Genomic DNA, 24,165 nt, shown 5'->3' on the forward strand with positions numbered 1-24,165 from the left:
AGACGCATCGTAAGTTTATCGAAAATATTGACTTCGGCACAAGTTCTTCATCCACAAATTCTTCCGATTCAGACTACTGAATTCTTCTCTAAAACCAACATAAATAATCTTTTTTTGGTAAATTCTTTAATTTTTTAAATTTGTTTACCACATTTGATTGCTAAAAATGTGTTTAATTTTTTAGGAAAATTTTTATCAAATTTTTATCAAACAAAAAGTGCGTCACAAAATTCCTACGATAAGGTAAACCACAAAATTAGTATTAAATCATATTTTATTTCATTTTTATTTTTTAGGAAAGCGTGTTATCTGTTAACCGCAAAAATTGATTATAAAAGTTCCGTTTTTTACACATTTCACCAGTTTTATTAAAACTATCTTTGTGAGAAGTTGTATGTGCTCCGCTGTGTATTTTTGCATTTAAATTTCAAAGGATTCTGTAATGGCTGATCAACTATTAAATCTGAATAAAATTGCTGCCTGTGAATATACTGATACATATGTCAGTGCCAACGATTTGGAAGTGAACAAGAAATATAAAATCATCAATTTAACCAAGGCAAACACACAACATGGGGTTATGATGGTAGCATATCTGGACAACGTCGGTAAAGTTTTTTTACCTAAACGACTAACAGCAGTTATGAATGATACCATAATTACGACACTAATGGAAGGACTCGGATCTTATTTGATTTATATGGGACGTAAGCAAGCTAATGGAAATCAGGAACATGATGCCCACATTTTTAATTTCGAACGTATTGTTCACGAAGATTAATGTAAAATTTTTTGGTAAGTGTCATGTTCACCTCTATTTAAAAAACTAATTTATGATTTTTTTCAGGTTTCCAAAATAGACAGCACTATCCACTCTACCTACCTGAGGTTCGACTCCCCATGGAAGGAACAACAACAACAACAACTTTTTTTGCATTATATTTTAAACAAATAACAAAATAAACTTGGTGCGCAACAGACAAGTTAGGCAAACAACATTACAAAAATAAAAAACTACATATACTAGGTTTTTTTTCCTTATCGATAAAATAATGACTTTCCTTTATTAGTTATTAGTGACAAGCGCGATGATTTTCTGATATTTTGCTTAACTCAATACAGCATGTATTGTATATATACTTCATGTATTCACAATTGCACATTTCAAAAATCATATATTCAAAATTTCACAACCCCAAAAACCAAAAATTTCACAACCCCAAAAAGCTACTACTACTACTACTACTACTTGTTTTCTTGGTTGCATATTCGCAAACGGGCGGGGGGTGTGTTTAAAAAAAAAAATGGAGGCCAGCGCCATCTTTGATTGACGGCTGCGCTGACGGCAGCGCCATCTAGCGAAAAGTTTGCAGACCGTGGCGCCATCTAACGTGAGAATTTAGGCGGAATTTGTGACGACATCGGCGCTACCAACATTACACCCAATATTAATTTTTAAATAAATTAAAATTTTGGCGCCATTTTTTTTAACAAACAAACATGGCCGACTAATTTCAAATATTAATTTTGAAATAATTTAAATTTGGCGCCAATTTACCATTAAACAAAAATGACCGCCGCCGACTTTCAAACTTCCAAGATGGCGACGATTATTATTATTATTATTATTATTATACTACATAAATATATTTGCATCATCACAAATGGCGTCAGTCGGCCGCAGGCCGGCTGACCAGCTGGTCGCAGGCCAGCGAGCTGCGATTACGCGCTTGCGTCTGCGGCTGACTGACACAATTTTCACACATGCGCAGTAGAGGGAGGTGGAGGTGGTTTTTGAACCGGCTATCTCTATCTAATTAAATTATTACATTGTTTATTGTTTGTTTTTACAAATGGGACGAGGAGTTCTTGCGCTCGTACAGTTTTGTCAAAAATTGTACTCTCTTGTGCTCAATCGAGTTTCTAGCCGGCGTCAGACTCTCGCCAATGTCCAAATAATCAACTTCTTTGTCAGTAACGGGTTTCCAGACAACACCCAAGGAGTTGTCAGGTGTGGGATTGCCGAATTTGGCAAAATTCGTCCACAACTTTACGACCTTTTTCAACAAAACTTCTTCCTTAGAACCGGGTTTGATGCGAGGCGAAGCCACGTTTTTGAACAGATAACCAATATCGTCACAATGGACCACACCTGAATTTTGACTATGTTATCAAAAATCGGAAAAGTAGTCACAAAGACCTGGAATTTTGATCTTGTAGAATTGCCGCATCACATTCAGTTCAGTCTCTGCCGAAAACCTGTACAAATAAGTGGGGGCTTGTGACTTGCTGAAGTGGCTTAGAGCCGTTTTATAAACCCCGAAAACGAAATTTGCATCGGTGTGGATCTGGAATTGTAAATATTGTCACAATAATGATTAAAATCGGTACAAACCGCAATTTTTGTCTCTAATTTAATGGTGGTCGGAATATGTCCGCCGCAATAGAACTTTTTTATTTTCTCCGTCATGACTTGACTTTCCGGGCTTCCAGTTTTAAATCCTAGAGTCCAGGGGATTGAGTCTTCCAGATTTTTCGCCCCTGGCCAATCGTCAGGCCTGAGCGAGTCAAAGCCCCAAGTTTCGGCAGTCGTGTACCCAATCATGAAAGGCAGTTGTTGGAATTTTCCATTCGAAATAATATCAATTGGTTCCTCGCTTAGAAAACCATCCGAAATCTTCTCCACAACGTAGGCAAAGGCTCTATGTTTGCTTGCGTAAATATTTAGAAACGAGACAATTTTCTCCTGGAGTTTGAACAATTCGTCAACTGGTAGTTTCATCAAACGCTCGTAAATCTTCTCTTCGTCTTCTTCCACGTGTAGTACCGGGGCCAATTCTTTAACACCGGTGGTACCACGTGCCCAAGGGCTAAACGCACACCCGCTCTGGGCTATAGCCTTGTGGAACAACCCGCGACTCATTTGGGACAAAAGCAGGAGATGGACGGCAACTCCACCCGCACTTTGCCCAAAAACGGTGACGTTATTAGGGTCACCACCGAAGTTTTTGATGTTGGTTTGGACCCATTTCAAGGCCATTACTATGTCCTTCAAGCCGGCGTTGCCTGGTACTTTCAAATCGGGGTTTTCAAGGCTCAAAAAGCCCAAAATCCCTAGTCGGTAGTTGATCGTTACCACGACCACATCTTGAGTGATGAGGAAATCGGGACCGTACATTTCCGTTCCTCCGGAACCGTTCAAGAACGCACCTCCGTGGATCCAAAACAGGACAGGAGACAAAGAACAGTTGTTACTTGCTATTTTTTTCGTGTAAACGTTCAAATAAAGGCAGTCTTCACTCCCGACAATTTTATTGTTAAACGGGTGGCGGGCGTAACAAGGGCTCCCTTCCTTTGTGGCGTCCAGTACCCCAGTCCATTTTTCGGGAGGTTCAGGGGCCTGAAAACTGTGTCAAAAAAGGACGGTTTTTTAAGTGGTACCTTAAATCGGAGAAGGCCCACAGGTGGTTTAGCAAACGGAATGCCTTGAAACTTGTAGTACTTCTCTCCGGACGAATCAAGAGAAGTGGTACCTTTTAACTGTCCTTGCACTGTTGTGACTAGGGGTTCCATTTTAGGTTTGTGTGATTGAATGAAAGTCATGCGTTTATATTGGCTTATTTTTTATTAAGTTTAATTGAAGATAAAACAGCCAAGGTGAAAGTATCCTAATTACATTAGTTTTCCATTAGCTGGGCTCTTGTTAAACAACTTTTTCCAGAACTTCATTCGCTGGGCGTCGGGATTGGCCGAAGCGACCAACTCGTCACCAATATCCAGAAAATCTAACTCGTCGTCATTGCTAACAAACCTCCAAATAACATTCAGCAATGCGTCGTCTCTCCGAGGCGTCGGGTGTGCATATTTGGCAAAATTGCACCACAACCGAACGAACCGCTTCATCACTTTGTGTTCTTTAGTTCCAGGCTTGATACTTGTGGCAAAATTTTTGAAAATGTAGTTGACATCGGCTGGAAGCCCCGGTATTTTCAAAGCAGTCTTTAAGGACACTCGGTATAAATAGGTAGGGGCTCGGGATAAAACGTAATGTTTTCTGACGGTTGTTTGAATTTCGAAAACCGTCTGGGCGTCGGAAATCAACTAAAATTCCTCGTTAGGCTTTGTCTGTCAAAGTTTGTTACTAACAGTCGTAGTTTTGGTTTTATCCCTTGGTAGAGTTTCCTCAGACCCGTAATAAAAACTTTTGATTTCTTTGGCCACCGTGTAGCTTTCTAGACTACCAAACTCGTAACCAAAAAACCAAGGGATGATTTTCTCCTCAAAGGTTGGCCCTTGATTGAGTTCGGAACCAATGGTTTCGTTGGCAACGTACCCACATATTAGTGGTACCTGGTTAAAATTGCCCGAAGCAATGATTTTGAAAGGATCTTCCTTCAAGAAAGCGGGCTCGTCTGATTTTTTCTCAACGACGTAACCAAAAAGATTGCGGTCAAATGGACCACAAGTCTGAAATAAAATCATTAAAGGAAAAACCCCTAAACCATTCATATAGTACTTCAAGTAAAGTTTTTTGAAGTTTGTAAATCTCGGCGACTTTCAGTGCCATCAAGTGCTTGTAAACACTTCTCTCATCCTTTAATTTCAAAATCGAAGCTATTTGTGAAATGGCAAGAGTACCACGGGCCCTCAAACTCAAAACGGTACCACTCTGGGCTATAGCTTTATGAAAGAGGGTTTTACTGATTGGCGATAAGTGTAAAAGATGCACTGACATGGCACCGGACCCAGACCCGAAAATCGTCACATTGTGTGGATCGCCACCAAACATTATAATATTTTTCTGAACCCATTTCAAGGCCATTACCATGTCCTTGAACCCAGCATTACCCGGTACTCCTAAAGACACATCCTCAAAGCTTAGGAACCCCAACATCCCCAACCGATAATTAATTGTGACAAGTACCACATTTTCGCTCATTAGATAGTCAGGACCGTACATTTCACTGGTACCACTTCCAGTCACAAAATCCCCACCGTGGATCCAGAAAAGCACAGGTTGGGTGATACGGTTGGTGTCAGTGCGTAGGTTTTTGGTGTAAACATTAAGTACCAAACAATTTTCGCTTCCCACAATTAAATTCTTCTTGAAAAAATGACGACCATAGCAAGGATCACCTTCTTTGGTGGCATCCAAAACACCCGTCCAGTTTTCAGGTGGTTGGGGGGCCTGGAAATTTGCTAATTTCGCCTAAATCGAGGTCAAGGTACTACCTTAAATCTGAGTACCCCCACAGGCGGCTTAGCGTATGGAATGCCTTGAAAGCGGAAGTAGGTGTCCCCGTTTATGTCACAAGAAGTGGTACCGCGTAATTTGCCTTGGGTGATTGTTACTTCCGCGATAGTCATTTTTTAGGATTAAATTATCACAATCACACGTCACACATTTATACAGTTTTGGAAAAGCATTGTCGATTTTTACGATTATTTTGCGTTATCAAGCTAATAATAAAATGGAATTTCTAAGTTTAGTTTTTACAAGCAATTACCAGCACTCACAATTAAGTGTTTTTATTTTAATTAGTTAATCAAACGTGACATTAAAATTTAGTAGCGATTAAAAATATTACTGAGATATAAATAAAACTTGAAGAAACAACACATCCATTGTTTGGGCATTTGCTACACGAGACGTGTTTGTGCAAACACCATTTCTCCAATTTCCGCAAAACCTCCGGACGTAAATTATTTTTACAATAAAATAGTATGGTAATTTCGAAATTCGTTCGAAAAAAATCAGAAGAAACGGTTGAAATTTGATTATTGTTTAAAATAACTTCGAAAAACGATTGGTTTTCAAATATTTTGCCTCTCAAACTCTGGATCAAATTGTGTGCTAGGAATAGGTGTGCATTTTTAGCATAAAAATTTTCAAACACATTGTCATGAATTTCCCCAATTCCGTTGAACTCCAAATGTATTTCGCTCCCGTTCTGGGTCAGAAACCCGAAAGAGCGTCTCTCGAGTGTTTGGATTTCGTTGTCATCAATTATGAAAATTTTCAAATTTGGCAGTTGCACAAAACACTCCGAACTGAACCGTGATATTTGGTTTTGATTCAAATCGAGAGTTTGCAAATTAGATAAATTTGCAATTGCTTCCGCTTCGATGACTCTCAGCTCCCCTCTTCGGCAAATTAAGATCGCAATTTGGAGATCTCTAAACGTGTGTCGTCGGAGGGTTCGAAATTTCCCTCGGTCTATGTCGAGCAAGTGCTGTACGTTTTTTCCTTTCAAGAATTCGATTTCGATTTCGACGACGCGTAAAGCGGTGATTTCTAGGTTGTTGATACGTTGGGTTGTGTTAAAAAAACTAGAGCAGAGTTTATTTGCGTCGCGGAGGTCCACAGTCATGTCGACAAGGTCAGGTATTGGGCTTAAAACGTGATCGTTGTATTTAATTGTGATAAGAAAATCGTCAATATTGGGATTATTGCAACCTAAAGTCAGAAGGAATATTGTCGAGTAGTAAAATATCTTAAAATGAAACAACATTTTTCTGGCGAATACGAAAAATGAGCTTCAGTTATGTCGATGCATATCGTTGAATAATGTAGTTGGATTATGGAAAATTAAAGTAATCAAGCGAAAGTTGAACAATCACTATAATTTACTGAATTGTTCCGTGTTGTAATTGTGGTCTTTTTCTATGTAATATTCTTATATGAAATAATCATACAGTACTTAACATTGTTAAGTAATATTACTAAGGTTTCTTAAATTTCTTTGAAACTTTTAAAGCAACAATTTCTTCAGTCATTTTTCAAAATTAATAAATTTGTTTTAAAATACTTCATCAAAAAACACGGTATAGCACCACTTCTTAAAAAATGCAATAATAGCTTACTTGCAAAAATGGTGGATGCGCCGGGACAAATATCAAGCACATTAAATATCTTAACAAAACTGTCATTAACTTTGTACCTAACTCATAAAAATACGTCAAATGTAAATTACAACTGCCAGATAAAAGCAAGGACACACCTAAAATGTATTATTAATATTTAAATCCAGAGCTTTTCTTGAACTGATCTTGTGGTATCCGTCTCAAGTTATTAGCTGTGTTAAATAATGATAATAATAATAAATCTGTCACAAATTTAGAATAAAAAATCAAATAATCTCATGGGTTTATAAGGAGAAATAGATAAGGTAACTGTTTCAGAGACGTTGTGAAGTGTTTTTGCAAAAATATTTAAACATTTTTAATGTCACAATACAGTATATTTTCCTTAAATAACATCAAAAAAAACAAATAAATTTATTTCATTACGCATTGCACCGCTCATTTATTTATTTATTGATATTACCCACAATAAATATAATCTAAATAGGTAACACATGTTAAGCACAAGTGACTGTTTATTAAATGATAAGATAATCATTTCACTCATTATTCTATTTAAGTGCCAAAAATGAGACCAACAATATTTTTACTCATTTCAGTGGTAAGGAAATTATTATAACGGTTTCCTATCACAGTGTTACGTGTTTTTTTTCCTTAAACGTCCTTGATTGCATCCTTTTTCAGATTTTGGTTGTTAATTCAGGATCACAATACTGTGAGCCAAAAGATGAGTTTCCAGACGATAATTCAGATACCGCCGACACGGAATGGGATCTTTTTATGGATAAACTTGACCAAGTTACGTTGAAAAAAAATTATACAAAACCTTGCAAAAGACACCCCGATCAGCAGGTAGTCATCAATGCGAGTTCACCCATTTTGTGGGAATTACGGTAAACTAAATACGAAATGAAACTTCAAATTTTAGAAAAAATTGTAGCTTTGATTTATACAACAAGAGGCAGCAAAAAGAAGAAAAGACAATCGAGCAATGTTATTCGGAAAATCAAGGAAAAACACCTAATACAGGTTGCAATACCGAGGGCTTTAGAGAGTGCATGAAAAGTGCAAGAAGGGCGATGCTCGAAGATTTGAATTCCAAATGGTGGGAGAGCAAAATTAACAAGAAGTTGGAGGAAAAAGCCGAAGCTTGTTAATGTATTTATTAAAACTGTTGCAATTCGGGATAAATGTCTCATTGCAAAGTAAAATTTTATAACTTATTGTAACTGAAAAATAAACATACTAAAAAGTCTCTGTTTCCTTTTGACTATTGTTTTCCTAAAAGCACTAAGTGCAACAGATCTGATACGAGTAATGAGTTCATATCGTGAAAGGTCAAACCTTGACCATAAAACGATGTTATTTGTTTTTTGTGAAATGTAAACACCTCATAACATTTAAACGTAGGTATAAAAAAAGAGTTATATTTCCTGTTCAATCTTTTATTGAAACCAAACTACAGTGTTTAATATTTCGGATCAACAACTCTTCCTGCAAACAGCACCACGCCTTTGGCTTGAATGTAAAACAAAAATGGATGATTTGCTTTAAATTCTTTCGTAGTTCGTGGCGGCCCAGACAGCGTAAACACTAAAAAAACGCTAAAACAAATATTTCCCTGACAAAACCGTACCTAAATTCGTGGCAGCTGCTGCTTCCACCCCATCCTTGTTAACATCAATGTAACTCTTTTGTGTAACCTGCCCCACGACAAGCTCCCCCTTTTTTCCAGCAATTCCGCTAAAATCGGCCTCGCCGTTCATAAAAGCTTTCCGAACACCTAACTACAATTGGAATAATATTAAGATATTGCGTTCATGATTCGCACACCTTTTGCAATATCGACTTGAAATTAACGGTACTCTCAATTTTGAACCGTGGTAACTCCACGTTTATAATAACCGGCTGGAACGAATGTTCCCTGAAAATTTTATCCGCTTGTTCCTCAAGTCTTCCAAGCCCGTCCACAGCGTCTGGTAGCACGAAAACCATATGGGCGTCTTGTCCTTTAAACGGAGCTTTCAGGAACCGAGCGCCCAGTTCTTTATCTTCGTGCAGTTGATAAGAACCGCCTATATCTATCATGAATTCACTTTCAATCTGGTCAGTGGCCGTTTTGGAAAAAATCTTAGTTAAGTAGGGGTATTTAAGGAAGTTTTTAGAGGCCCAACGCGCCTTGAAATAAAGCGCATTGACCAGGACAGAAGGGCTGTTTTGGAGACTTTCGGGACGCACCAAGTTTTTTATTTTTTGGTTCGTTTGGTCCTCGACCCACTTATTTATAATCCCAGCTGCCTCAGTTTTCGAAAAATCTATATTTTCAACCTCTGATTGGAACATTTCTGTAGCAATTGTCTTAAAATCGTCCCTAATCGAGAAATTATCGTGAAGATAAATCTTGTTGGCTGTGTGAAGCGAGTAGTGTTCGCCCCCCTTAAGGCCCGAAATAACACTTTTGAAAGCAGTTTTTTGGTCAGAACTGGCCAAATGTAAAGCGGTTTGGATTTCTCGTGCTGTCTCATCTCTGGCACCACACTGGGCCAATGCTAGGACTATTTCCACGGAAAGGGGACTCACTAGTAAATTACCGCCCTCATTTTTAACACACTCCTGTGAAAAATGTAAGTTTTATGTTTGTTTCAAACGCACTCACTTTGTAAACATCAGAAGTGAACAAATAATTAGCTTGCGAAAACTCTTCTCCTTGGGTCAAAATCACGAGTGAGAGAACCGCAGCGAGCTTCATTGTAACTTTGCAACTAATTTACTTATCCGTGGTCACGGCCGGGTCACAAAAACAAAAATTTGTTCCTTTTATCAGTGATTCGAAATCCGCGCGCTTGGCGCACGTGTCTCTTGACCAATCACAAGCCCCCATTTCGCGCCTTTTGTTTGTCAAAAACATGTCTACCGATTGTTGCGAGATGTAGGCAAGTTTTTTCGTTTAAATTTAGTGCCATATTGTTATCACCTCATTTTTTGTTATTGTACACCTTTACTTAAGTATGTTGGAAGCCACAGACCTGCCCCTGACTCAGACCCAAACCGACGAGCCCTCTCAGGAGCTGGGGGAGGTGAAACGACCATGGGGGCGGTTGTGCGCCTGTATCTCGACAATGGTGTCGATTGGTAAGTTTACAAGGGGGCTAGCACTGCCAAACTTGTGAAATTCCAGACTTGTTCGAGCCGGTGTACACTTTTGGACGAGCCCCCAGTTGCAATATTTTCGTTGACGAAAGTCAGTTTCCCACGATTTTGAACGTTAGCAAGCAACATTTTCGGCTAACGAAGGACGAGGAGGGTCTCGTGTTTCTCACAGACCTCAGTAAGAATGGCACTTTCGTTAATAGAACGAAAATAGGCAGAAATAACGAATGTGTCATTTACAACGAGGATATTATAGCAATAGGGAGCCCCAGTACCAGAGGTATTAGCTGCATAAGTGCCACACATGTCTTAACGTTTTATTCAGTCTACAGTTTTATCAGTGACATCAATCGCGACGATTATGAGTTCCTACCTCAGGAGTTGCGGCTAAAATACACCACCACGAAGCTCTTAGGACGTGGTTCCTTCGGCCAAGTCCGTCTAGCCCTTGATAAGGTTTAGTTCGCTTTGTTTTTACCTCAAATGAACCGTAATTGTAGCAAACTCGGGAGCAATTCGCAATCAAACGAATTGATAAATCAAGGTCTAGTGTCTCAACACGCCGGGGAAACAACATAAGTGGCATTAAAACGGAAGTTGAGATACTGAGTTCGTTCTCTCATGTAATTATCACTAGTACCCACAATTGTGTGAAATAATGTCCAAAATTTCAGGCTTTTATTATCCAAATGAGGGAGGTTTTTGAGACTGATGACGAGGTGTTCCTAGTTTTAGAATACATGAGTGGGGGCGAACTCACAAGTCGGATTCGTTCGACTTTGGCGTTCCCCGAATGCGAGGTGAAGTTTATTTTTTACCAAATCTTACTAGGTGTGAGGTATTTACACTTAAACGGGGTGACACACAGGGACTTGAAAGTAAAACAACCACATTTTGTTAAACACATTTTTAATTATGTCTTTAGCCTGAAAACGTACTTCTGAGTACGCAAAACCAATACCCGAGAGTGAAAATCTCCGATTTTGGTTTGAGCAAGATCATGGACGATATCAGCGTGATGGAGACGGTCTGTGGGACCGTCCAGTACGCGGCACCAGAAGTATTAAGGTTCTTTGAGCCCTATAGCCGGAAAGTGGACGTTTGGAGCCTCGGAGTGATTCTGTTTTATATGCTGAGCCGGACGCAGCCCTTTGTGTAAGTAGTGGCCCAAAAAAGTGTGTCAAATTTGAAAATTTTTGGAATTAAGTCTTTAATTTTAAACATACAGGCCTCGCTTCGCTATGTTCAGCGCCTTTCAAGTAGGATAATGTGAGTAGTAGAAGTGTGGCTGCTAGTTTGTTTTTTGTATTCACCTATTTTATCCTAGCGATAAAAATGAAAATATCCGATTTTCTTTTAATTTCTTTTCAGTGGTTCAAGTAGGGAAGAAGTCGCTAAAAATATAGTGAGTGGCAAAATAACTTGGGACCCTAAAGCTTGGAGAAATGTGTCATTGCCGGCGAAAAATCTCGTGAAATCTATGATCACGGTGGACTCAACTTGTCGTTATTCCATTGTAGATATTTTTAAACACGACTGGGTGGCAAAGGTAATGTTTAATATATTTTTTACGTTACGAGATAAAAACGTGGATTTGTTATATTTGATATTTCAGGATCACGAAACCAGAAGAAATGTGGAAGAATTGGTGCAAACTTTCGAAGAAAATAACGATTCGGGTGACAATCTCGTAATACCAAAGAGACGAAGAATCTCTTTCGTTTAATCTTTACATAGTATTACCACTTGTTTTTTTTGTTATATGTTTTGTATTTTTTACGTTTTTACTTTTTCATTCAATATACTATTATTTACCTAAACGTGTGTTTCATTGGGATTAGGATTGGATTAGAATCACTCGAGTGTGGCTTATTAATTTTTATTTCGCTATATGTGATAACAAATTTGTAATAAATAAAACAATAACTAATACCATTCTAAAAAACGTACTGAATGATCACAAGATCATAATATAATACGAAATCGTGTGCGTATTTGATCTTTACGTTTGACAAAACGCAAATGAAAATCAGTCTTGTACAAAACACAATTAGTACTCTCACAAACTCATATTTACACGAAAAACCTTACACGTTCAAATCACACGCGCTACGAAAGTCTAATTCACTCGCTTAATACACCAATAATCAGGAAGGATTTTCCGTTTCTGAACCATCCGTTAGGAGTTGTTGGGAGTTTGCTGAAACGAAAAGCACCATGAGACTAACTTCAGACACAAGAAGAAAATAAGCAAAGACCCGCCACCTCGCACAATAAAAAATCACATACATCATTCAGTCGACTGACTAGAAACCACATCTCCTTGGCCCGTAGTGCCATAATCCGAAACCTCTGCACAAAGCAAGTCATTAAAAAACGCTCAAACCAGACCAATCAGAAATGGAACATTTAATGAAATAAAACAGTTACATTCTACGAGATATAGGATAGTCGGTTAAACTCGTCGCTACGTCATACAGAACGCTACTTTTCTGACTAGTCGCTAGTAAAAACACCCTTTATTTGTGCAACTACGAAAACCACTCACCCTGAATTGCTTTGTCGACTTTGTGCTTATCTTGCAAAATGTACAAGGCATTGACGAGGAAGAAGAATGCTCCCAGGATTTCGACGAAACACGTCGTGAATAAAGCGTACTGAAGCGCCTTAAAATCATTCCCTTTGGACTTTGACGAATTGTTGAGCATTATTAAAACGGCTTCGGAAATCTAAACACTTGAATTAGAACAATGGTGCGGAAAAAACAACAACTTACAACTCCGATCAGGTAAGGACTTCCGGCATCCCCCAGCGCGTGTGACACCAGAAGTTGGAAGCCCTCAGCGGTCGACCTTCGCGTAGGCAACACAACGTACTGCAAAGTCAACCATAAGCATACCACCAACACAACAACCAAACATAAAGTGCATTGTCATAAAATATTTGATGAGAAATGACTGCAATGTTACGAATGGGTGAGATGATAATGAAATGTAAACTTTTACGGTCGTTTCAGCTCGACGTCCATACTACTAGGAATCTACCGTTTTTTTACAGTTGCGTCGTAACTTTTTGCAAAGTTAGTTCAAGCGGCAGTAACAGAAAAAGAAATCAAAATAAAGATAAGCGAGTTATTGCAGTCTATCTCACAAATTTTTTATACGTTATCGGCGTCAAACGAACCAAACATCATATTTTCAAAACATTCGACAATCGCGAATGGAAATTTTACATTTGACTACAGCCTAAGAAAAAAATTAATTACTCAATGACGACAATCAAAGTATTTTATGGAGATTAATTTTTGTTCCAATTTTTGAAAATATGACGTCAAAAATCTCCGGCGAACTCATTTGTATTTACACAGCTTTACAAACGAATTCAGACCTTTGGAGACTTGACCGGCCTAGAATACCAAACTTTTTCTACACTTCTAGGCTGGAGTACGAATCTACAAGCGATTATTGTGTGCAAAGAGCAGTGAAACACAGTGCAAACACAAAATGCAAGAATAAAATAGAACAGAAAAGTCGGGTGTACCACAACCAATTAAGAAAAAATTAACACGCAATGACCGAGTCGAGATATTAATTTTTCTAGTAAAAAAGTTCGAACGTGGTTCTGTTCTTACCAGCAAAATATCACTGACAATAGACCAATTGAGATTCAACGCAACCTGTCCTAGGAATAAAAGTACGTAACAGAGGACGATGTTATAGGTGACTGCGTAGGTGGTTCCTAGTAGTAAGGGTGCTGATATAAGTAGTCCCGCTGCGCATATGATAGGATCAACCCTGGGATATTTCGGTTTAAATATTTGACTAAGGTAGCATCCCAGAGTTAAACCAACTAAGCCCGCCAGCATCGTAATCGCCCCGAATATTAAGGTCGAGCTGAAACATCACGTAACATCGGTCAGCGGGGGCGGCGCAAACTGCACACAAATACAAGCGATGAGTTTGCCGCCGCCGCCGCCGCCCCCACGATTCTTACCAGCAGAATGTCGGCCACGATCGACCAGGTGAGGTTTAGGAAGAGTTCACCGAAAAATACGAAAGTGAAACAAAGACTGAGGCTGTACGAGGCGGTGAGGCAAGCGGCGAACACCATAGGAGTCGACAATAAAAGGGCAATACCGCACAAATGGGCGTCGATACGGGGGTAACGGTGGCGCAAATGTTGCGCCACGAGACTTCCCGCTGGGACGCCCAGAATGCCCGACACCATCGACACCAAGCCGAATTTATACGAAACGCTAAAACACAAACCACGTAAACGACGGAATTACAAGCTAGGCATTGGACACAATTTATTTCTTAATTAAATGATACTGTCTTATACGACTTTATGAGCAGGGAGATGTATTATTATTATTATCTGTCTCCCACTAGACATTATAATGTGGGCGCTGAATCACTTCTAGTTAAGTTACACATCATTTATATTGAAAAAAATTGTATAAAACAATTATTTATAAATACAACTATAATGATGAATACAACAGATCTCAACAGGTGAATTATATGGACAGAGAGGAGATACTGATAAATAAAAATAGCAAAAAGTATTGGCTCCAAATTCATGAAGAATAGCAATAATTAATACAAAAGACAAAAAATTTAATGCAAGTCATTTCGAAGGTGATTTATTACTCTTCTGGTTACAGTACGTGTTAATTTGTAATTTGCAACCGGTGTAATATTTGACCTAGTTGATTATTTTTCTGTCCGGTTTAACAAAAACCCGGAAAAATGCTATCAGTTTTTATTAAGTGCGTGTTCACACATTTATTAAATTTTCTATCCAATTCATCGATTGTTTTAGTAATCCGTAATATCCAATAATCTGATTGAAAACCGTGGAACAGTTGGCGTTTTATTCGGTTTATTTTAAGCGAAATTTTGCAAAATTATTGCTTTTAATTTTAAGTGTCCGAGAGAGAAATATAACACCATATTCGACCAGTTCAGTGTTTCTTTGGGTAATTTTTGACGAAATATTGCTGAAATATTGCGTTTTTGAATGAAAAACGCGATAATACGGAGAAATGGTAAAAATTGACACAATGTTATTGATTTTTTATCCTGGTTTAGCAAAGTAACGCAAAAACTGCGTATTAATTTCAATAAAATGTACTCAAAACTCCCGAAAAGTGCAAAAATTGCTGCATTTTTTCAACAATTTTGAGATTTTCGGTTAATTTTTGGAGAAATTTAATTTTTTTTCTGACTGAACATGTGCTAAAACGCCGAAAAAGGCAAAAATATATACTTTTAGATCCAAAGTTTCGACTGATTTTGCGAATTGCTTTTTAGCCAAACGAGATAAAATGTCTGAAAAAGGTAAAATTAAATGGCACTTTAATTTCTCGACTTATTTTGGGGGAAATTCCGCAAAATACTCGTGTTTCTGATTAAACAATGTGCTAAAATAGTAATTTTGCGTTCTATTTCAACAAAATCTCGCTTAAGCGCTCAAAGAAAAAAGGTGAAATAACACAATTATCGACCCATTTCTCCGATTTTTTGAACAATTTAAACACAAGGAACAAAGTTCTTAAAAACTTTAAATTAAGTATTTTTAAATCAGGGGTAATATGTAAAAAATCAGCTGTTCTCGTAGTTAGGATCGTTGCCCTACGTTTATTAATAAATATTCAAATAAATGAGTGATTGTGTTTTGAGTTGAATTTTTCAAGTTCGTGATGTAAAGTTAAGATATTAATTATCAAAGTATTTATTGACAATAAACAGTTAAATTCTTTGTAGCAAAAAGTATTCTTGCTAACTTAATGAGAGATAAAATAATCTCGTATACACTACCATTAGCCATTATACTGTTTTTTGCATACCGTTCAATCTATGTAATTATTCTCGCTCTTTTAATTGATTGTATCTTACTGATATCTCAAGTGTTAATCAATACAAAGCTTTGCAAGTTTTATATTTATAACCAAACCTGAATGTAATCAGGAAATTCTTTTCACTTGAAAAAATGCGTTTAATTTCCACTTCTCTTCAAAAAAATTCGTGTGACTGCCCTTTCACAATAAAGTTATAACTGGGACGTTCCAATAATAACAGTAAACTTCACTAATCCTTTGAATCAATACAAACAGCTAGGCGAAAATGTAAACAAACTCCGAGTATTAAGTAAATCTTGATCATTTTTATTTGAAATTATTACGTTCGATAGCATGTCATTGTTCGCATAGTCGTAAAATATGAACTTGAAATATTTATTTTTGCCGTTTTAGTGTGCAACTCTTAAAATAGCATAATTCGCCTCGGAATGTCTTTGTTGAATTCCACAGTTGAATAAAATTTTTGCAACAAACACAAAAAGGCAACAAACTTGCACACATTTACCACAAGCAAACTTTAAATCCTGTAAATGTTATTTATTGCTCGCTCATTACTTCGAATGAATTAGGGCCGTATATTATCATCTTAGGAAATCCAAGCACACGACAACCTTCTTAATGGACTAAACTTGTCGTGTCGGTGCGCTTGACCCTTACTTCTTCCTATCACCTCATTCGAACTAATTTTAAAGTTGAAGGTGACGTATTCTCGACGTGCCAAATATTCAGTTCACGGTCCCTGGTCTTAATTACCCCCAAACCTTACCTCTGACTATCCAAGCTGCTCGCATGCGGCTGTAAACTGAGCCCCATTTCGATAAATTTAGGCCCCCACCAGGCCAACGCTCCGGCCACGAAAGTGACACACGTGAAGCCCGCAGTCGAGATCATGAAACTTTTACTGCGAGAAAAAAAATATGAAAATTAATTAACGATTAACGATTGATTACTTTTTGACCAAATCCTTCAAATCTTCAGTCCATGGGGTGGTCTGGATGTGGCTACTGCCCTCACTTTGACCCCTTTCGGGGTCGCGAAGCACAAAGAAGATTAGGACTACGGCCACAACCCCCAGAAGTGGGGTCACACGGAGCCCCCACTGCCACTTCCCGAAGGCTTTGGCCGTTTCGGAACCCACGATATAACCCATACCGCTGGAAAAATAAAATTGTGTGCTTTTGGTGCGGTTTCCGGCGTCTTTGTCGGTATTTTTAGTTCGACAATAAATAAGTTTAATTACCTTCCTACCGGAATGGCGAAGTAAAAAAGCGCCAGCATTTTCGACCTGACATCACCGACGAACAAATCGCTGATAATCGTCGGCGCAATGGTGGAATAGCTGGCTTCACCTATTCCTACCAAAGCCCTGAACAACAGGAAGAACCAAAAATCCTGAAGACAAGCGTTTAACCACCAAATTCCCCCAAACCGGCCACTCACCGTCATGAAGGAGCCAATCAGGGTGGTAAGACTCCAAAGGAAGACCCCGAACGCCATGATATTTTTCCTGCTGTACCTGTCCCCCAAGTACCCGAAAATGGGGGCAAAAATCATGTAACTCAGGACGAAGGCCGTCTGCAAAAGCCCGCCTTTGTCATTCTGCACGTTGAAATATTTCTGAATGTCTTCCAAAATGCCTGCAACAGGAGAAGAGCATTGAGGTCGTAATTCAAATTTTTAATCAAGCGGAAACGTGAATGCGAGTTCTCTCCAGTCATCTCGGCTTATTACATCAGGGACTCCCGGATGCTTGCGACGTGACCCCGCGGCCACACGTGCCACTTCAATCGAGAACCCCACAATCACGGTTCATTACGACGGTTAACGGCTGGAGAAAAAACAAGTGTCGAGTCGTGATATTTACATATTTTCAATAAACGGGAACAGATGCCGGATTCTAAGATTCATTCATCCAGTTTTTGAAAAAAATCGAAAGACGTCGCCAGATATGTGTTTATCCCAGACTTTATGTGGGTGGGCGACGTCTTCTCGAGACACGAAACGCAACACTTAGATCAACAGATAGACGACTCTTGAGGGGATGTTGTTTGGATTTAGGGTGCACTTGACGACTGCTTTATCAAAGCTATTTTTTGCAGACATTTTTGTAGGAAATTTAATTTTCCACCTCCCATGAGCGGACACCTCCCTACAACGGACAATTAAAGTTCCCCATCGGTGTCCGCTGTTGAGAGGTTTTATGTAATACGGACAAATTAACCCAACCCCCCACTGTTTTATCAACAATCTGAGGTCAACATAAAATCGATTTCAGTTTTGTCGAAGCCCGGTTTGGTCAGTACGTGTGTTGGCCAAACTATCGACTATTAGTGCTATCAACGAGCACAGTTATTTTACACACACGATAATGACTAGTAATTAAAGTTTCATACTCTGGTCGTATTTCAATTAACGAATGTGCCGTATTTACCGAATTTTACGAAAAATGCAGCAGTTGCGTCGGTTTAAAAATATAATTTATCGTGAGATAATTGTCCACAATTACAGTCAACTGCTGAGATTTATGCATAAAGAGTTAAGCTTTATCTACATCTATAAATGCATAGTAACTCTACTTAATAACACACACGTCAACTCAGCTACTCTTGTTTAATCAAGTTTTGTATCTTGTCACATCAAATCCTGCCTGGAATTTCATTGTCTTAAGGATTTAATCTATTCAAACGTAAAATTCCGAACTGACTATTTTGTAAATCAATAAGAAAATTGAAAAAAATACAATTATGCAAGAGAATAATTCATAATTACTAAGTCTTGTTGCGTTATAAAAAATATGCAAATAGTGAATTATTTCGATTCATTTTGCTTCACCTCAGAACATCCGGTTAAATTTAAATTGCTTACACGTTACACGCTAATTTTTGTCGGTACCTACAAACGTTCCTAATTTTTTAATTAATGCTAACCCTGGGATTATCCAATTGTAATTGTAGCAGTGACGCAAGCGACCTAGTGTTGATGTTAATTCATAGAACTATTCACTTGTAGAGTTTTTTACTGTGTCTCTCATCCCATCAAAAATAAAGTGCAGTTTAATTCTTCCAAGCATCCTGTCTGAAAGGGTAAATTTATCGGACGCAGTCCATGAATAATTCATTGATTTTAAATTAGGTTCGATAAATTTCGTAATGAAATTTTTTGTAGCCGCTGAAGCCCTCATGATAGATGACTTTCAGATCGAGTCCGCCCCTAAAATGACAGCAATTTTCCGTCAAACGAGCTGTTTACTGAAACTTCCTCTGTCCGTAGCACTCGCAGTGTAATTGCCTGTTTTCGGCTGACAACGGGGGCTGTTCTTGACAAGCTCTGGAGGGTATGTCGATGACACGTAATAAACCGGCGACGTTTTCCACCCTCTTTATTTTCATGCAATCAAAATCTCAACGTCCGGCAACTACGCGGCTTGAATAACAACAGGGTGGGCCTGTGTTTGATTTGCCCATTATTTTATCTCACCTAGTTATTAGTTGCTCAAGCGTCAATAAATATTTGTTGAAGATAAGAGGCCAAATGTCGCAAGACAAAACAGGAATTTTTAGCGAATCTCCAAAAATATTACAAAATACCACGTCATGTTCATATTGTTTTCGCACCGGCGATTCCCAGCTCCCTTGGGGCAAAGTTGAGCAGTATCTCTGCATAATATATAAATCAAAAGTGTGATTACTAGCCCGTCAAGACGCCACGGTTATATTCAGAGAAAACATTGTGTACATGCAAGAAAAAGGTTGATGAACTAAAACCACACTGTATGAAGCGCAATAAATTATTAAGCTATGGATTTTTTGAACCGAAGTGAGGCTCAAGCTCGTAAACAAACCATTGTAGCCATAAAACCCTTTCAGTGTATCCGAGCCATCAATCAGCCGCAAACGCGTCTGAAAAAACCGATTCTTAAATACCGCCGCACGAACATCCCTCCGTAACCCCAAAAAGTCTACACCGACCCAAGTTCTATCCATAGCTCGGCTTTTATTTATAGTTTCTTTAATGTGGAACGATGCCGGGCAATTAAGAACGTTTTATCGCTTATTTCGGGAGGTGATCTGCGACCATGACCCATGAAAGCAAGCGGATGGTAGGTGGTGAACGACCAGAAGGTTGCAAGGCGTAATGAATCAGCGTGAGAAGGAGTGTTATCTTCAAAATTGATTCATCAACGAATTCTTCTAATGAGCAGGTTTTGCTACCACCATTGCCAAGAACATTACTTTATAAATTATTTACACTGTGCTGATCCTCAAAGTCCGCCAAGCATGAGAATAATTCGAGTTGTTTCGAGACGAAAGAATGCGGATTGGGTTCGTAAAACCGTTAAAGATTCGGTTTCGTCGACTTTCGATCAAGTGCACACTTATAAATAAACAGAAAAATCGCATGACATCCTTTCAAGCCCAGCGAAGAGGACACTAAGTAGCCCAAATTAATAAAATAATTTTTATTGTCGTGCCAAGAAAACAAACTTGTTTTCCCCGAGTCTAACAGCGATTTTGTAATCAGTTCAGTAGAAATATTTTTAGAGCACCCTAACATAGACAAAAATTACTTTAGGGGTATTTATGATAATTTGCATCCAGAACGAAAGACCAACAGACAAATAACCCCAAATTTTATTGTAGTTTTTTCGTTCCGCTCATTCACGAATATAGCGTAAAGTATTTGGGTTGGGAGATCGCCTGACTCGAATCCACCAATGCCAAGACGCCGAGTTGTTTCAACGTTATGCAAACACACGACGTGTATCGGCGATCGTTAAATATGCACTCGAACCTACACCTTATCTGTACCCTGCCATCAGTGATAATTTCGTGGTGCTTGACACAAAACAGAAACGTGGAAATTGGTGGCACTTGCCCCAGGACCCAGACCAAGGTCTGAAAGAAACCTCGATAGTACGTTACACGAAGTAACTTTAACAATGTTGAGTTAGGTCACTGAGGTCACCAGACGAAAATAAACTTCCATGTCTGCTCGGTTTACTCCCCCTTTTATCTGTTTCGTCATCAATCATTTGGGTTTTTTCAAAACAGAGATGATCCAAAAATAATATCCGCACCCCTGATGATGACTAAGGACAACGGGATTGTTTGCGGAATTATTCATCCCTTTTGATGACACCCTTCGATGGGGTTCCAGTGTCATGGGTGTAAATGGTTGTGTAATTTATTTATTTACGGGTGGTGAGACAGATGGTCGAATAAACCACCGTTTGTATTTCGCGAGGGTTGCGATACATTCAGATTTATCTCTTTGCTGCCAGGTGATAGGATGGAATGATTTAATTGATTTTTTTTAATCTAATTACGCAAAATACATACCACGTTGGTATCACAGTAATTACGTGTAGGTGAAGGTTAAACTATTTGTAATTAATTAATCCTTAACATATGACTATTTCTAAGTTGAACGTCAATTGAAAAACACGTACAATCATCACGACGTCACGATCATACGATATTTTTAGGAGAGATTGTGTTATTGAATTTCGTTCCTAATTTCGTCAGCTTCCTGTGGCTAAATCACTTTTTTGGTTTCTTTGCTTTCTCGTTATCCGTATTGATCAAAGTGACATTTGTGTAAAACCAATTAAAAAAATTGCATATCCAAGTAACACAAAATAATCTTGTTTATGTAGCAGCTGTTAGATTTTTTTCAAAATATAAACAGAAACTGCGTCAATCCAGGAAACGTCCGTAACATCACGTTGGGTCTTTTGTACCATTCATAGGAGCTTAGAAGTGATCTTAATCTGGTACAGGATATGCACGTAATATGACGGGATTATTCAGTACTTCCTTATTTAGTTTTTCTTAATGGACGATGGAAAGAGGGGTGGTATAAAAAGAAAGACACTAAAGTAATGTATCCTACGTTTTGTCGACAAATTAGAAAATCAAAACAAATGTTGGGTCTTAATATTTTTAATGTCTTATCTCTTTTATCCTGTTTTAAAGTTCAAGTTCACAATGCATACACGATTGCAATATCTTTAATTAGGTGCCATAAGTCAGTAGCAAAAAAACCTTGCAATTCTATCTTTAAACAGTTGTAATTTACTGTCTCCTGGTGGTTCGACCATTACGACAATAATTACCTAATTATCCAACACTTAGACCAATTCTTAATCCTCTTACAGTCTTGGATAAATAGAAGCAATTAACAGAACAATAATTACAGAAAGTAGGAAAGCATGATTTTGTTAATTCTTTCTTTTAAATTCCAAAGTCATTAAAATCAAGCGCTGAATGAAATATTTTCTACACAAATGTACATACAAATTAGCTTCGGAACAAAAATAGAACAAAACAATACTGGAGTGAACACGAGTATTAATTACGTGGAATTTCGTGATAATAGGTATAGTAATTTATTTAATCAATAGAAAACATTGATAGCATCATTTGCTGACAAATTATATTGATAAACACCTGACATCCTGGAGGTGACAAATTTTTGGTTTTTCCGATTTTTTTTCCATTTATTTCTGTAGTTTCATTGTTGTACATTAATATTTTACATTTTTAATGACATAAACTGGAATGATACATTACATTTATTTTGTTTATTATCGCATACTTACATAATACTGTCTGTTTGATTAAAATTTAAAAATAAAAATGGGAACAGTAGCAAAAAAACAAAAACATTTAGAGTTCTTGTAAAACGTTTTATTTTGGTAAGAAATGCTTACCATTTCCAAACATGTGATATAAAGAGCTACAAGACTTATCAAAATGTAGCAACATTTAAATGCGCGTTTGTTTATAATCGTTTCATGTAAATTGCTTTGTATACTCGTACAATTTCAATAAACAATTCGTTATTAAGCCTGACACCTTACTCTAACAAACTGAAAAAAACGTTTTAACGTTCCATTAATAACAAATTTAACTTCGAAAGTTTTACACTCCAAAATTCTTTGATCTAAATAGTTTTGATAAGTCAGGAAAAGTGGTGTGATTATTGATAACAAGAAAATCAATTACACGCACGACTTTATCTACCTGAAGATAACGTTTCATAATAGTTAATTTACTGGTTTTAGCAAATCAATAGGTGTTATCATTGTTATCAATTATCAATAGTTATCCTATTAAGTCTCGCTCTTCTCGAAGAACTGAAAAAGAGTTTGTTCGTAACTCAAGCCGACAGAGTTGCATATTTAGTTTCACCTACCACTTCAATATTTAAATACGAAAATCTATTGTTTATTTTTGCAATAAACGGTCATTATTGCGTCAATCTATTTGAATGATTTCATTAGCTTAGGTCCCATCGTTTTAAAAGTTTCAAGGCTGCAAAATTTTTCCCATCTTAATAAAGCAAAATTAAAGTCCCAGCCCACACAAACTTTCAGAGATTTAACTTATATTTAACAATCACAACTTTACTGATTATTTTTAGCGGTTAATTCAAACTTGTTTAAAACAATCAGTAATTATTGTTAAATTTATGGACAGGTCAATAGCAATCAAATAAGTTGGCAATTTGTGGATTTTACAACGCAAAACAAACCTTTTAATTACCCATGTATTAAACTAATTGCCATAATTATTACCGCCGTTCGGAAATTGTACAACATACAATTATGTCATAATAAATACATTTCAGTAATCATTTACCCTCTTTAAAAAATAACAAGATGTATGGTTGTAATCAAGCGGAGTTACATAATTTTCTAATCTAAGAAGGGATCCAATAAATTACCTGCTAAGGTGAACCTATCCATGTAGTTGATAAGGTTGACGAAACATAATATAAAAACCATAACCCATTCCCGAAATTTAACATCTTTGATAGTCCTTTCACTGTGCGAGGTTTCGTTGCTTTCCTCACTGGAACGTACAAGTTCTGCTCTTGAGTTATTCTGCGTTATGTCACCTTCCATTTTATTAATTCTTTTCAGCACTACTCGTTCTAACTTTTCAGACGGCATGACAGTACGACACGCTAAATAACCTAACTTCTTGACACATACGACCGGAATGAAAATCAAACGAAACTTGTTTGATTTCCATGTTGGCGGGATTGCACTGCGCAGGCGCCGACCGATCATACGATATCCTTCCCAACCAAAAGGGCTTTTTAAGGGGGCACGCGGTAAAAACACTTAAGGATAACAATCACGGACAAAAACACTAACTCGGACACAAAACATGCACAAAAACACGCAAAGTTTGCAACAAAAGTCGCAAAACGGTGACAGCTGCCCGAACCCAACTGTTGAAAAGTCGCCAATTACAGATCGCTGTTTTAGCGACCTGGTG

At 37.8% G+C, this 24,165-nt stretch overlaps 4 protein-coding genes and 1 non-coding gene across 12 annotated transcripts; 2 read left to right on the forward strand and 3 right to left on the reverse strand.

Moving 5' to 3' along the window:
* Window positions 1-846: 846 nt before the first annotated feature.
* Window positions 847-5,450, reverse strand: LOC661102 (alpha-esterase like protein E1). Of its 2 annotated transcripts, XM_064357192.1 has the most exons (8): window positions 5,233-5,450; window positions 4,517-5,188; window positions 4,147-4,467; window positions 3,677-4,101; window positions 3,442-3,616; window positions 2,396-3,400; window positions 2,201-2,348; window positions 847-2,152 (listed from the first exon to the last, which is right to left on the reverse strand). In XM_064357192.1, exons 1-8 carry the CDS (start codon window positions 5,365-5,367, stop codon window positions 1,848-1,850), a joined length of 3,186 nt encoding a protein of 1,061 aa, XP_064213262.1. In that variant the 5' UTR covers window positions 5,368-5,450; the 3' UTR covers window positions 847-1,847. The 2 variants fall into 2 exon arrangements, with proteins under 2 accessions (XP_064213262.1, NP_001107845.1); NM_001114373.1 differs by lacking the exons at window positions 847-2,152; window positions 2,201-2,348; window positions 2,396-3,400 and having other exon boundaries at window positions 3,607-4,101; window positions 5,233-5,367.
* Window positions 5,451-7,318: 1,868 nt separating this feature from the next.
* LOC103313362 (hypothetical protein) lies at window positions 7,319-8,119 on the forward strand. The gene is made up of 3 exons (XR_010334562.1): window positions 7,319-7,465; window positions 7,549-7,757; window positions 7,805-8,119. It is a non-coding gene; the product is annotated as a hypothetical protein (transcript).
* Window positions 8,120-8,288: 169 nt separating this feature from the next.
* On the reverse strand, window positions 8,289-9,675 carry LOC661214 (serpin peptidase inhibitor 31). Its single transcript, XM_967389.5, has 4 exons — window positions 9,521-9,675; window positions 8,698-9,477; window positions 8,501-8,651; window positions 8,289-8,457 (listed from the first exon to the last, which is right to left on the reverse strand). Exons 1-4 carry the CDS (start codon window positions 9,611-9,613, stop codon window positions 8,333-8,335), a joined length of 1,149 nt encoding a protein of 382 aa, XP_972482.1. The 5' UTR covers window positions 9,614-9,675; the 3' UTR covers window positions 8,289-8,332.
* A 62-nt stretch (window positions 9,676-9,737) lies between these two features.
* LOC661264 (serine/threonine-protein kinase Chk2) lies at window positions 9,738-11,834 on the forward strand. Of its 2 annotated transcripts, none has more exons than XM_967436.4 (8): window positions 9,738-9,996; window positions 10,043-10,294; window positions 10,340-10,470; window positions 10,515-10,637; window positions 10,689-10,892; window positions 10,940-11,169; window positions 11,386-11,563; window positions 11,630-11,834. In XM_967436.4, the coding sequence occupies exons 1-8, from the start codon at window positions 9,873-9,875 to the stop codon at window positions 11,738-11,740; spliced, it is 1,353 nt and encodes a 450-aa protein (XP_972529.1). In that variant the 5' UTR covers window positions 9,738-9,872; the 3' UTR covers window positions 11,741-11,834. The 2 variants fall into 2 exon arrangements, with proteins under 2 accessions (XP_972529.1, XP_008194624.1); XM_008196402.3 differs by lacking the exon at window positions 11,630-11,834 and adding an exon at window positions 11,243-11,283 and having other exon boundaries at window positions 11,386-11,520.
* Window positions 11,835-11,877: 43 nt separating this feature from the next.
* spin (spinster) lies at window positions 11,878-24,156 on the reverse strand. Of its 6 annotated transcripts, none has more exons than XR_001575307.2 (10): window positions 23,606-24,156; window positions 17,318-17,514; window positions 17,118-17,269; window positions 16,828-17,031; window positions 16,644-16,778; window positions 14,008-14,269; window positions 13,646-13,907; window positions 12,791-12,889; window positions 12,563-12,743; window positions 11,878-12,214 (listed from the first exon to the last, which is right to left on the reverse strand). XR_001575307.2 is itself a non-coding variant. In XM_967491.5 (10 exons), the coding sequence occupies exons 1-9, from the start codon at window positions 23,952-23,954 to the stop codon at window positions 12,305-12,307; spliced, it is 1,641 nt and encodes a 546-aa protein (XP_972584.2). In that variant the 5' UTR covers window positions 23,955-24,155; the 3' UTR covers window positions 11,878-12,214; window position 12,304. The 6 variants fall into 6 exon arrangements, 5 of the variants coding, with proteins under 5 accessions (XP_972584.2, XP_008194627.1, XP_008194626.1 ...); XM_967491.5 differs by lacking the exon at window positions 13,646-13,907 and adding an exon at window positions 12,304-12,366 and having other exon boundaries at window positions 23,606-24,155; XM_008196405.3 differs by lacking the exon at window positions 14,008-14,269 and having other exon boundaries at window positions 23,606-24,155.
* Window positions 24,157-24,165: the final 9 nt, after the last annotated feature.

This window comes from Tribolium castaneum, chromosome 6 (assembly GCF_031307605.1).
Source record: "Tribolium castaneum strain GA2 chromosome 6, icTriCast1.1, whole genome shotgun sequence".
Taxonomy (NCBI): Eukaryota; Metazoa; Arthropoda; class Insecta; order Coleoptera; family Tenebrionidae; genus Tribolium; species Tribolium castaneum.

What these genes read in the sequence shown, in the direction of transcription:
- spin (XM_064357343.1), bottom strand. Translation starts at nt 23,954, where the DNA reads ATGATCGGTCGGCGCCTGCGCAGTGCAATCCCGCCAACATGGAAATCA. An exon ending in TGATTGGCTCCTTCATGACG is followed by an intron (nt 17,270 to 17,317) that starts GTGAGTGGCCGG and finishes GCTTGTCTTCAG; the next exon opens with GATTTTTGGTTCTTCCTGTT. An exon ending in AGTCGACAAAGCAATTCAGG is followed by an intron (nt 12,518 to 12,562) that starts GTGAGTGGTTTT and finishes TGTTTTTACTAG; the next exon opens with CGACTAGTCAGAAAAGTAGC.
- LOC661214 (XM_967389.5), bottom strand. Translation starts at nt 9,613, where the DNA reads ATGAAGCTCGCTGCGGTTCTCTCACTCGTGATTTTGACCCAAGGAGAA. An exon ending in TCACTTCTGATGTTTACAAA is followed by an intron (nt 9,478 to 9,520) that starts GTGAGTGCGTTT and finishes CATTTTTCACAG; the next exon opens with GAGTGTGTTAAAAATGAGGG. An exon ending in AGCAGCTGCCACGAATTTAG is followed by an intron (nt 8,458 to 8,500) that starts GTACGGTTTTGT and finishes GCGTTTTTTTAG; the next exon opens with TGTTTACGCTGTCTGGGCCG.
- LOC661264 (XM_967436.4), top strand. Translation starts at nt 9,873, where the DNA reads ATGTTGGAAGCCACAGACCTGCCCCTGACTCAGACCCAAACCGACGAG. An exon ending in CTCGACAATGGTGTCGATTG is followed by an intron (nt 9,997 to 10,042) that starts GTAAGTTTACAA and finishes GTGAAATTCCAG; the next exon opens with ACTTGTTCGAGCCGGTGTAC. An exon ending in AGCCGGACGCAGCCCTTTGT is followed by an intron (nt 11,170 to 11,385) that starts GTAAGTAGTGGC and finishes ATTTCTTTTCAG; the next exon opens with TGGTTCAAGTAGGGAAGAAG.
- LOC661102 (XM_064357192.1), bottom strand. Translation starts at nt 5,367, where the DNA reads ATGACTATCGCGGAAGTAACAATCACCCAAGGCAAATTACGCGGTACC. An exon ending in TGGGGGTACTCAGATTTAAG is followed by an intron (nt 5,189 to 5,232) that starts GTAGTACCTTGA and finishes GCAAATTTCCAG; the next exon opens with GCCCCCCAACCACCTGAAAA. An exon ending in TGGGCCTTCTCCGATTTAAG is followed by an intron (nt 3,401 to 3,441) that starts GTACCACTTAAA and finishes CACAGTTTTCAG; the next exon opens with GCCCCTGAACCTCCCGAAAA.